Source organism: Anticarsia gemmatalis, chromosome 20, assembly GCF_050436995.1.
Source record: "Anticarsia gemmatalis isolate Benzon Research Colony breed Stoneville strain chromosome 20, ilAntGemm2 primary, whole genome shotgun sequence".
Classification (NCBI taxonomy): Eukaryota; Metazoa; Arthropoda; class Insecta; order Lepidoptera; family Erebidae; genus Anticarsia; species Anticarsia gemmatalis.
This window is the reverse complement of record NC_134764.1, coordinates 10,890,994-10,903,512: the sequence shown is the minus strand read 5'-3', so window position 1 is coordinate 10,903,512 and position 12,519 is coordinate 10,890,994. Positions and strand designations below refer to the sequence as shown.

General features: G+C 35.9%; 2 protein-coding genes across 2 annotated transcripts; one reads left to right on the top strand and one right to left on the bottom strand.

Moving 5' to 3' along the window:
• Positions 1-2,945: 2,945 nt before the first annotated feature.
• Positions 2,946-6,070, bottom strand: LOC142981586 (protein GUCD1). The gene is made up of 5 exons (XM_076127596.1): positions 5,851-6,070; positions 4,914-5,100; positions 4,258-4,348; positions 3,636-3,823; positions 2,946-3,390 (listed from the first exon to the last, which is right to left on the bottom strand). The coding sequence occupies exons 1-5, from the start codon at positions 5,867-5,869 to the stop codon at positions 3,201-3,203; spliced, it is 675 nt and encodes a 224-aa protein (XP_075983711.1). The 5' UTR covers positions 5,870-6,070; the 3' UTR covers positions 2,946-3,200.
• Positions 6,071-6,449: 379 nt separating this feature from the next.
• On the top strand, positions 6,450-9,998 carry Coq5 (ubiquinone biosynthesis protein COQ3, mitochondrial). The gene is made up of 7 exons (XM_076127592.1): positions 6,450-6,712; positions 7,184-7,333; positions 7,740-7,866; positions 8,252-8,390; positions 8,765-8,853; positions 9,362-9,473; positions 9,822-9,998. Exons 1-7 carry the CDS (start codon positions 6,541-6,543, stop codon positions 9,921-9,923), a joined length of 891 nt encoding a protein of 296 aa, XP_075983707.1. The 5' UTR covers positions 6,450-6,540; the 3' UTR covers positions 9,924-9,998.
• The last annotated feature ends 2,521 nt before the right edge of the window (positions 9,999-12,519 follow it).

Genomic DNA, 12,519 nt, shown 5'->3' with positions numbered 1-12,519 from the left:
GTCTAATAAAACTCCCAGATCTTTAACACTGTTGACTTCAGTCAAAACGGTTCCATGTATATTATAAACTGTATTTAAGTTTTTTATCTTCCGGCTAAATTTAATATGCAGACATTTTCCACAATTTAGTTGGATATTGTTTTGTGAACACCACTCGTAGAGCCTATCTAAATCTTGTTGCAAGCGTGAGGCGTCCTGAAGAGACGTAACGTTCATCAAAATTTTCATATCGTCGGCGAATAGGAATGCAGTAGTATTATGGAAACAGGTGGTAACATCGTTTATAAAAATGTTGAATAAAATAGGCCCCAAATGGGAACCCTGAGGGACGCCTGATTCAATTTTGTGAGGAGCGGAGCGGAAACCATTAACGACAACATAGAACTCCCGATTGTCTAGGTATGACTGGAACCAGTCAAGGAGTGAACCATGGATACCGTACATGGCCAGCTTTTTAATTAGTATTTTATGGGAGACTCTATCAAAAGCCTTACTGAAATCCGTATACACAGCGTCTACTTGTATACCTTTATCCATGGACTCCGTAAGTGTCTCTATGTAAGACACAAGATTTGTACACGTTGACCGAGATTTCATAAAGCCATGCTGTTCTTCGTATATAATTCTTTCAAAATATCGCTGTATATACGGACAGAGCAAGGATTCCAGCACTTTACCAAAGATTGATTGTATTGAGATCGGCCTGTAATCTCAATACAATCAATCTTTGGTAAAGTGCTATATATGTTATAACATCTACCTGAATACCATATTTAAACCCGATGCGTTCAGTGGTTTGAGCTATGCGTTGATGGATCACTATGTCAGTCACCTTTGAGTTATATATATTTAGATTAAAATGAATAGGTACTGTCTGAAACACGATAAGATTTTGAAGGTTACTATACCACCGAATCAGCCAGTAACCACTGTCGATGTAATTCAATCGAAACGTCAAGCAACAAAATAAGGAGCTTCGAAAGCGAAACCGACATATTTTCGGATACGGTTTTGGCTAGGACCATAGCATATTCATAATCTAAAATGAAACTATAAGTAGTTATAAATAGAATACGAAAATAAAGCATTTTTTACATTACTTTTTTGTCTCTTTGTATAGTTGCCCAGCATTTACCCCCTTACACTAAATGCACGTATTTTTAAACAAATTATAAACGTCGAAATAAACTTATAGATACATACATAAATAATAATATACAGTGTGAATATACGTTAGTGTTTTCACACAAAGCTCTAGCCTCTGGTCCTTAGGATACTCTAAGCCAGGGGCTCCCAACCTTTTCTTAGTCCGGTAAGTATATTAAAAATAAAGTGTTATAATCAAGCTTAAAATGTTTAATTTTAAAAACATTCGCGGACCATATTTTGACTTCCATGGACCACTGGTGGTCTGCGGACCACTGGTTGGGAACCACTGCTCTACATACGCTAATCCAACTAGATAGTAGAGCCTTGTTGGTGGCAAAGTTCGGAGCTGGCTGAGGTACCTATACAAAATACAGATTTGAGAACATAAGTGACCCGCAGTCTGATGCAGCTAATTATTTCGGAACTACAAATATTGTTTTATTTTTATTTTATTCAGAGACAACTTCCGGCACGAAAAATTGCTATTGTGTAGCGGAGACTTATATAAACTTAACAACAGACACAAAATACAACCAGACCTGAAACTACGCCACCCGGAGTTAGGTGAGAACCACCTGAACCACTGCGCCACGGAGGCTTAATTAATAATATTTATACTCTAGATACTATACGATACTAGATACTCGTGCACGCCAAGGTTTTCTATTTAGCTATCGGGCTATTATATACTTGTAAACGCTATGAAAACTATAAAGTATCTTTTGTCACCTCCAATCAAGTGTGCATTTATGTGTGAGTGACAAAGACAAAACACTGTAGTGAGTTAGCGTTCGACGGTTATTAACATTTTACGTGGATAGTAACGCCATCTAGTTATTTAAAGCTGAAGTTGCCGTTACGTTCATTTAAAAAGTATGTTTATTTTTTTCCACCTTGGATACTTATAAATCCATACTAATATTATAAATGCGAAAGTAACTCTGTCTGTCTGTCTGTCTGTCTGTCTGCTACTCAATCACGCCTAAACTACTGAACCAATTTGCATGAAATTTGGTATGGAGATACTTTGATACCCGAGAAAGGACATAGGCTACTTTTTACCCCGGGAAAATGACGCATTTCCCGGGAAAATTCAGGTGGCGAACGAAGTCGCGAATAATCAATATAATAATGACATTAAATTAACAAAATTCCGTTGTCATGGCAACTGTTTTAATGGCGGATATGCCTTAGCGCGACTTCGTTATATTAAGAGATACAAATAATTTTAAGAATATTTTTCGTGAAAAAAAAAGCATATTTTATATCATCACGCTACGACCAATAGGAACAGAGTAACAGTAAAAATGTGTTACAAAAACGTGGAAAATTCTGACCCATTCTCTCTTATGTGACGCAAGCGAAGTTGCGCGGGTCAGCTAGTAAATAATAAATATAGTTTAATAGCCAGTTGCGCTCACCGGTCTGTAAACGATCTCAGTGTTAAGCAATCCTTGGCGCGGTCATTCCATAAATGGTTGACCGCATAGCGGTATTTGAACTGGGCGTCTTCGTGCTTCGGAGGGCACGTAAAAAGTCGGTCCCGGTTGCTCTCAACTAACAGTTGAACACTAAGAATAAGATAAGAAGAAGTTTATTATCTCTTCTATAGGTATAGTACATACAGATAGCACCTTTTTAGGCTAGTCAGTATAACACGCCTGATAGGCTTACGTCTATGTTGAAGCAATATAAGCCAACGTGTTCTCAAGTACTGAAGAAGCTTCTGACAATAATTAATATCTAGGTGAAGACATATAATAAAATAAAATACATGTTACATTGAAAGTTTTACTTTAATAAACAATTTTTCAAGTAAAAACTAGGAATGTATATAAAATTAAAGAAAATAATTAACTATATGATTTGAAAACTTACATCGCGATTCTGTACCAATATCGACTATCGACAACGAGGAATTTTGCAATAAAATTCTGATCAGCGCCCCTAGCGGGCGTCGTAGGAACTATTTTGCAGTACATTTCAAATGTAAAACTGTCGATACTGTACAGAATCGCGCTACAGGTCACAGGCCTAATATGGTCACTAGGCTACCTATAGTCATTGTATATGAGTATGATGTCATGGTCCGTGCCGGGCGCGCGGCGGGCTCGGGCGAGTCGTGCCGGTCCCACGGCACACAGCCGGGGTGATAGTGCAGGGTCGCGGTATAAGAGCTTGTTGCGGCTGTAGCCGACCACTACGATGTAGTGGCCCGAGTATGAGCCGCCAAAACAACGTCTGCAAACAACAACAACGATCGTCAATGCACATTATATTTTAAAAGATATTTTAAAAGACATCTCCCGCACTAAAAATTGTTCTTGTGTCGCGGAGACTTTTACAAACATACAAACAACGGACACAAAGTACAACCAGACCCGAAACAATGGCGAAATGGCGTGGCGACCTTAACCACTGCGCCACGGAGGCAGTCAGGTTATAGGCTATGATAGTTTTTATTTCAATAAAACCACATGAACTACCTGAACTCGGCCTTCATCTTGTTATGCTTGCACAGATCACAGACCAGCAGCCCGGCGTCGACCAGCACTATGGCAGGTCCTCGCCGCGACAAATGTTCGACCAGCTCGTGATGTGTGAGCGCGTGTCTCCGCGCCACCACACCGTCGCGCTCGGCCGCTGCGAACCGCTGCGTTACACGATCACGGTCCTGGAAGATAACAGTTCCTTATCGTATGGTTAGTGGTCAACTTTGTGTCAAAGTTATTCTAGCCCTGTGGTTCCTAACTAGTGGTCTGTAAGTAAAAATATCGTCCGCGAATGGTTTTAAATATACTTACATAGTGGTCCCTGCCAACAAGAATAATATAAAAGTGATCCCGGACTAAGAAAAGGTTGGGAACCCCTGTTCTAGCCGCTGGAAGACCTTTGTCATGGCTTAACGACTGTTATCTCAATAGAAATCCACCGGGAACCTTTTACGTGTACTCCGAAGCACGGACACGCTTAGTTCAAATACGACTATGCTACCCATCTAGGGAATGACCATCTCAAGCTTTGCTTAACCTACAGCTCGTTTACCGACCGGTGAGTGCAACTGGCTATGGGCGCCTCGGGAAGTATCTTGTAAATGTAATAACTTACTATATGAATGATCTTGTCATAGTATCCATGTGTTCTGAAGCTCTCATTCACACCGAGTGTTAGAGTGAACAGTGTGTGTTTGATGCCAAACCTGAAACAGGATTCTTTTTACTATACTGACCATTTCGGTATCCTACTTACATTCCCAATAATCACCTAAATTCAAGCAATTAAAAACTAAATTTAGCCCATTAATGTCCCACTGCTGGGCAAGGGTCTCCTCACGTAATGAGAGAGGGGTTATTAAAAAAAAACGTTATAATTTCTGCAGTACTTAAACCCTTTCTTATGATTCACTCTATCAATATACATGTACTTACCTATAAAACTCTTCTGTTACTGAGTGACTGACTGGCTGATGGACATGTCACAACCAAATACTACTTACTTATACTGAGAGTAGAAAGTTGAAATTTGGCATGAAGATACCCTAGGAAGTGGAGAGGTTCTGCCCTTACTTTAATTGTGCCTACTCATGCCCAATTAAATTGGCTTATGAAAAAAATTAAATAGCCTGAGCATAGCATTTTAGATGAAACTTTTATGAGTAAAAGTTTAATATTTTTTTTAACCTTATACCATTACATACATTACTTGTACATAACATTAACCCAGTCAACTACCCAATTGTTATAAAAACTCAAGATACAGCAAACCTTTTCAACAAGTAACAAAGGTCAATAGTCCACGTAGACTGTTTGAAGCCCTCTTCTTCACAGATGCTCTCAAAGTTGGTGATCATCTCCTTCCTCTGTGCTGGGGGCAGCAGCATGATGACGCATGACACTCCGCAGTCCCAGTTGTATTCTTGTTGGTAGTGCTCCAGGACATGCTGGACAGAGCCTGGGAAACATAAATGTTTAACTGCATATAAGTATTAATTTAGATGTATATAAGTATGTTTATCAGTTATTTGGTAACCATAGCACAAGTACTGCTTAGTTTGGAATCAAATGACTGTATGTAAGTTGTACAATGATATATTTATTTTTATATCTCTTTCCCATAGGGGTAGGGCAGGATCCCTACAAACTTATTTTGCTTCATTTATAATCATACATCTTGTCTTCTTATCATTGTTTAATAAAATTTATGTATTTAAAAGTGCATAAATAAGTCTCCTAGTTATCAGACTGCTATAGTACAAGCTCTTTTTAATTTGGAATATGATGACTGCATATGATTTGTATTAAGACATTTATTAATATAATTCTACGATGTTTCACTGTGAGGCAAGGGACCACACACCATAAGGAATGGAGGTGAGGTTCAGACCTCTGCATGTCTTCAAAACTAGAAATATGAATTTGATATCAGTGAAACAATACCTGATTAATGGATAAGTAATAATATACCTTGACAGCATAGTGTTGGAGATGTATTTGCCATTATAGATGAAGATAAACCATCTAGATTTTACTGGGAACAGTCATTTTAAAACAAACATTGCAATATTGTATGCTAATATTAATTGTTTAAAACATAAATATTACTACATTTGTTGATAAACATTAATATAAGTTATCGTATTTACAATATTGTAATATTTGAATGCAATTATTCTATTATTTTTAAACAAAGTAGAAAACTTACCGCTGCTTTCAGCCGACATAGTTATTATCGGCGACCGGTATTTGTTAAGTGCTTATATCTAATCATATTCCGTCATTGTACGTAATTTTACGAGGAAATATTATCAGTATTTTATCAGAAACAAGTACTCATAATCGAAAATAACGAGAGATTTTTTTTATGTTTACATTCAGCGTCGTCTTGATCCGTTCCTTTTTACGCAAAATGACAGTACTGTGTAAACATTGGCAGACAATCTGCGAGCAAGCCCGTAAATTATGATGAAAGTTATATGTCAAATTTTTTTAATTTTGATATTCAAGTAAACACGCACGGACGATTTTCTTAGATGTAACTCTACATGCCTTACATGGTTCTATTAGACTTTTTTTGGATAGAAGTTAAATTAACCGCAAAGGCCATTATTTTTAGTTTGTAAATACATATTTATAATGCATCGTCATATCAAGTAAAATAAAAAAATCTAGGCACCTAATTCCCTATCATAAACAGAATTAAAACTTAAAAGCCAAGCATTATTTATTATAATCAATATATTATTTAATTATTTTTAAATAAGTAGGTACTTTTTCTATTTTAAAAAAAATCTTTCAGTCAGAGGACGACATTCAATTTGACAATCAGCTGATGACATTTTCACGAATGAAATACGAATTCACGTTGTTGTCCAGAATTTAATAATAAAATAAGATGGCACATAGAACGGCATTATTTAAATTACTAAGGGTACGATGTGGGGCTCAACAAGGCCCGGTGCGGCGCGCTTTGAGCTCACAAGCAGAGGCAAAACCTGAGAATATGAAACCCGGCCAAACTCATTTTGGGTTTCAAGTCGTTGACGAGGAAGAAAAAACTAAGAAAGGTGAGTTATTTTGTCTATATACTATCTATTGATCAAGGAACATATCCGGCTTTTATCAGCTTGACATGTAATAAGAGTCTGTAAACAACAATTAGGTTATTGTAACCTGCATCATGATCATTCTGTTACAAAATCCTGCTAAAAGAAATTTCTGCAGATTTTTTATGACTGTTGGAGTCTGAAGTGTTATTGCAATGATAATGAGTCACTTTGACCTCCACATAAATCACAGTCACACAAAAGTTTTTGTGTGACTAACAACCTAATTAGTTTTTACTTAATTACCATTAATTTACGTAAATTTGTACCTACTTTGAACCATTCCTAACACAAAGCTACATACTTAGCTGATTTTTTAGATCATATTTGCTTAGAATGCAATAGAGTACATAGAGAAAAGGATAGTAGATAATATAAGTACCTAACAAATATTATGTTTAAGTGTTTCTAATTTTATTAATTTGCTTCCAGTTCATGAGGTATTTGAAACAGTAGCAGAGAAATATGACCTGATGAATGATGTAATGTCAGCTGGCATCCACAGAGTATGGAAGGATATGTTTATGCAGAAGCTGGCTCCGATGCCCGAAACCAAACTACTTGATATGGCTGGAGGGACTGGTAAGTGCACTTTGCACTAGCACACTATAATGACTTCTTAGCTTAGAATTCTTCAAAAACTTTGCACTAGGAACTATCTTGTCTTATTGGTAGTTTTCCTAACAGCCAATAGCAAATACTAAGCACAACCAGTCCTGAAACTATCTGGAGATATTTATTAAAATAAAAAACTAAATAAGTTCTTAATCTTAATATTCTGTACCTATAGATTTTGCCATTTTATTTTCAGGTTCTATGACTTTAGATTGTCTTGAAATTTTATTTTCCTCCTCTGCCTCCTCCTACCTCTCTCATGACTCTTAGATAATCTCTTTGGTATGTTTAAAGCTCTCAGCAATAAAAAGATATGAAAGCTATTAACTACAAGATTAACTCTTAAATTGAAATGAGTTTGTTGAAATTTCAGGTGACATAGCATTCAGATACATCAAGTACCTAGAGAACCTCAAGTCTGTAGAAGGTGGACGGAGCAGTGTCACAGTCTGCGATATCAACCAGAACATGCTTAATGTTGGCAAAGTTAGAGCACAGAGGTAAAACATCAACTTATCTAACAATTAGGCTATGCAGCACTTATCTATAAGTCTCTGTAGTCTGTATCAATTAGGTAAGCTATATACATTTATCTGTAGTCATGAAATTGGCCCTTAAGAATTTTTCAAAAGACTAAATTAAAATTAGACACATCAACTATTATTCTTGAAGTAATAATTATAAAAACATAGAAAAAACAACTTAAGTAACATACTTAACTAGCTTTGCAATCTCAAAAGCTCAATGTTACAATCCAAACTACACTCAAGTACCTACCTACCGGCTACCTAATCAGAAAGGCAATACCTACTAGAACAAAAATTATAATATAATTATACAGTTTAAAACACTGTTCTCTAACACAAATATGACAACTGTTTTCAGACTAGGCTACACACCAGGCTCTTGCAGCGTGGACATAGACTGGGTGTGCGCCGACGCCGAAAAGCTGAGCTTCCCCGACGACACCTTCAACGCGTACACCATCGCGTTCGGCATTAGAAACTGCACACATATCGATAAGGTACCTTTTTCTGCATCAGTGGAGGCCAAAGAATGCCACTAGCTAAGATTTGAACTCCTTTCTACTTCATTTATAACCTTATATTCTTTATATAGAAGTAACTATTGCATATGCTTCACGAAAATCCTTGTCCTAATAAATGGCTATTATCAAACTTAAAAATAAGAGTATGTGAATGTACATAAAGGGCAAGAACACCCATGTCATTGTGCTTCAAATAAATCATATTTATTGTCACTAAGATACAGATATTTTGATTAAAATCCTAAAAACTAACAACTTCGTAGAATAGATATTTTGTATAATTATATTTATATTCTAAAAATGTTGTAGTGTAGAATCAAAGGACTTTAACAATTTGTTTCTTTGTGCAGGTGTTAGAAGAAGCATACCGAGTGTTGACGCCGGGGGGTCGCTTCATGTGCCTGGAGTTCAGCCAATTACCAAACTCTACACTACAATGGTAAGAATTACTTTGATTTATACACATACAAATCCAGATCTGAAATATATTTTTATATGATCTTTTCAACATAAAACACATTAACTGGTCACTGTATAAGACGTAAGATCTGCTGTTTACTGAGTAGACAGACGTTTTACAATCTACTTCATAGATACCTATCATTACTTTATTTTTTCATTTGCAGTACATACATACTGTACATTACACTTTCGTTTGTCATAATAATATAATATTGTCGATCGTCCGGTTGGTGATGTCTCGTCTACTGGGTTATGGAAACACTAAGCCTGGAGAATATAGACAGGAAATGTGAACACAACATCATTAATTAATTATTGTAGTAGATTGAACTAGTTTTATTTGTTGTCAATGACTCTTTAACTTTCGAAACTTTCGAAATAGCAGTAAAACAATAGACTTCACCTACTAACAGGCGAGTGTTGACAATTTTGGCCTAAATCAATAAATATTATTTGAATGATACCAATTCAATTTGTTATTGCAGGGTATATGACCAGTATTCGTTTCAAGTGATCCCAGTCCTCGGTCAGCTGTTCGTCGGCCAGTGGAAACCTTACCAGTATTTAGTAGAGAGCATAAGACAGTTCCCTAATCAGGTACACTATACATATAGTAATTTATATACCTTGTTTATATTGTACATACCTACCTATTTTAGATTTCCCCTTGATGCTGATTTTATTTTAAAAAATCTTGGTCACAGGCTAAGAAATTTAATTTATAAGGCTACATATTTATACTCACTGATACGGGACTTGTGTAGATGGTTTTGTTTGTACAAAATAAATAAGCCCGATTTTTCCCTAAAGCATTTATTAGTACCTGGCATACGGGATTACCACCTCACTGTTACAGTTTAGTAGTAGTTTCCTGTACCTTAGTTCACAAATAGTTCTAACGATCCTATAAAAACTATTTCTTACTAGTTTACCTTTGTTTTTCAGGAGAAATTCAAGTCAATGATCGAAGACGCCGGCTTCAGGCAGGTGACGTACGAGAATCTCACGTTCGGCACCTGCGCCATACACTCTGGGTTCAAGATATAGTGATAGTGTGTTAAAGACTTGTGTTCATGTTTACAACTTAGCTCCAATTGTGTAAATATAGGGTTTTTTGTTACACACTGTCGTTTTTATCCCTTCATAGCAAAATGTACAACAAGCAAAATGAGCACGGCACTTGAAATGTACAAATCGCATAATGTGCAAATAGCAAAAAGAGCAAATCGCATAATGTACAATACGCATAATGTGCAATACTTAAAATGAACACTATACGCAAAACGAGCAAAAAGCAAAATGTACATAGTCGCCTTCGTTCACACTAACCACTTACTGCCGTTTCTTAGTTTGGGGTTAGTTGGTTTCCCTTCATAGCAAAATGTACAACAAGCATAATGAGCACGGCACTTAAAATGTACAAATCGCATAATGTGCAAATAGCAAAAAGAGCAAATCGCATAATGTACAATACGCATAATGTGCAATACTTAAAATGAACACTATACGCAAAACGAGCAAAAAGCAAAATGTACATAATACTGTTAGGGCATGTTTACAAGACCGACTCGTGGAGATTTTTTTCTTTGATCGTTAGTATCCTAAAATCAGCGGGGTTTGTTCTATATATACATACATAAAATAAATAATAATAATAATAATTCCTGAGGCGTGGTATGAAATCCTTGAATCATCGCCAAATACCAACGCATATAGCATTGAATCATATAGCATTGTAATAAAACAACTTCACATTCAATATAAGTTTATTTACATATTAATAAAGGGAACTTCATGAGGCGTGGTATGAAATCCTTGAATCATCACCAAATAACAAAGCAATGAGGACTTGCGCAACAACTAATTCTGTTGAAATTATATTATTTATTTAAACTTAAAAGAAAACAAACTAAAATGCAAGTCTTGTATATATCATCTGTAGAAGAAATTGTTTAACGGAAATACTTTTAATATGCAAACTGTTTAGTATTTTTTTATACTTTTTATCAAAGACGATGTCTGATTTTCTCCTATTTTTCATTGCCGGCTCAAATATACTTTTTTTAATTTTATTATCACTGAACATAGCTTCTTTTTTAATTTATAAATGAAAAACATATCTTTATCGGAATTTTGGCATTCAAACGCCTGTGCCAACCTTCAACAGGATTAGTTGTTCGGTGTCGTTGGTTGGCACAGCTTAGAATCTTTGGGTTAAACTTGGGATACCACGTCCGTTCGAAGTAGAGTCTAAAGGCTCTCATTGCGTTGGTATTTGGCGATGATTCAAGGATTTCAAACCACGCCTCAGGATCGCAATCATATTTGCCGGCAATAATGGTTAAATTGAGGACTTGCGCACCACCATCCTTTCCTCTTTGGTCATATTCGCCTTTAGCTTTTTTGCTTTCTTGTGTATAGCTGCATTATAATGATGGTAACAACCAGAAAGATTACCGTCCGGAAATACTGTTTGGAAGGCATTGATTTGATATATATATATATATATATATATATATATATATATATATATATATATATATCTATTGGACTATATATAATTATATATATAATTATATATATATATATATATATTATATATATATATATATATATATAATTATCAAGTATACTTATGTTATTGTATGTATGTATATAGAACAAACCCCGCTGATTTTAGGATACTAACGATCAAAGAAAAAAATCTCCACGAGTCGGTCTTGTAAACATAAACTTGTAACAGTATTATGCACATTTTGCTTTTTGCTCGTTTTGCGTATAGTGTTCATTTTAAGTATTGCACATTATGCGTATTGTACATTATGCGATTTGCTCTTTTTGCTATTTGCACATTATGCGATTTGTACATTTTAAGTGCCGTGCTCATTTTGCTTGTTGTACATTTTGCTATGAAGGGGTTTTTATTTACAACGAGATAGTATTGTTTATAAGTATTGACCTCTCTTTCACCCAAGTGGTAGTCTTGTGAAGTGTATCGTGGTAAACCGCGAACAACAGTGGGACACTCACCTACCTCCTGTTTCTTAGGTACGTTTAGCGGTAGTTTATCTACTCAATAACATGACAGTTTGAATAGATAAACTACAGCTAAATGTGAATTTCAGCTGCCAATGTCGTTTGGACACAAAAATCGTTGTGTAGAGATTTTTTATGTCGTGTAGTGTGAAGGGGGTGAATCGGTAGTTAAGTCTAGATGGCGCCATGTGCGGTTCTGGCTAATGACACTTATTTTACTGCATTTGGCACCATCTTAAAAGTGGGATAAAAATAAAAGCAGCATAGTTCTTTTGTAAGGAATTTATTAAGTCCATCAAACTGTGTTGGTCTTTGGAATGCAGATCCAGTATCTAAATTACAATTTCCACACATTACATCTATGATATCGTCCGTTATACAATACATTAGTGATCGCCGCGTTACATTTGTCTTCGTCCGACTGCCGACCGACACTACACACTCGTCGCGACACATTCGTCCGGCCACACTCTCTCTCTCCCACACTCACTCTGTCACGCTCACGCAGGTAGGTTGTATGAAAGCTCATAAAGCATGCTAATTATTTATATATGACACTGAATTGTTAGGTCTAACACACTAATGAGCAAAGCTAATAGAAAATTTC

Coding starts and splice junctions, on each gene's coding strand:
- LOC142981586 (XM_076127596.1), bottom strand. Junction 4,349..4,913: donor CTTTGTTACTTGTTGAAAAG/GTTTGCTGTATC, acceptor ATCCTGTTTCAG/GTTTGGCATCAAACACACAC. Junction 3,824..4,257: donor ATGACAAGATCATTCATATA/GTAAGTTATTAC, acceptor GTTATCTTCCAG/GACCGTGATCGTGTAACGCA.
- Coq5 (XM_076127592.1), top strand. CDS start 6,541: ATGGCACATAGAACGGCATTATTTAAATTACTAAGGGTACGATGTGGG. Junction 6,713..7,183: donor GGAAGAAAAAACTAAGAAAG/GTGAGTTATTTT, acceptor ATTTGCTTCCAG/TTCATGAGGTATTTGAAACA. Junction 9,474..9,821: donor TAAGACAGTTCCCTAATCAG/GTACACTATACA, acceptor TTTGTTTTTCAG/GAGAAATTCAAGTCAATGAT.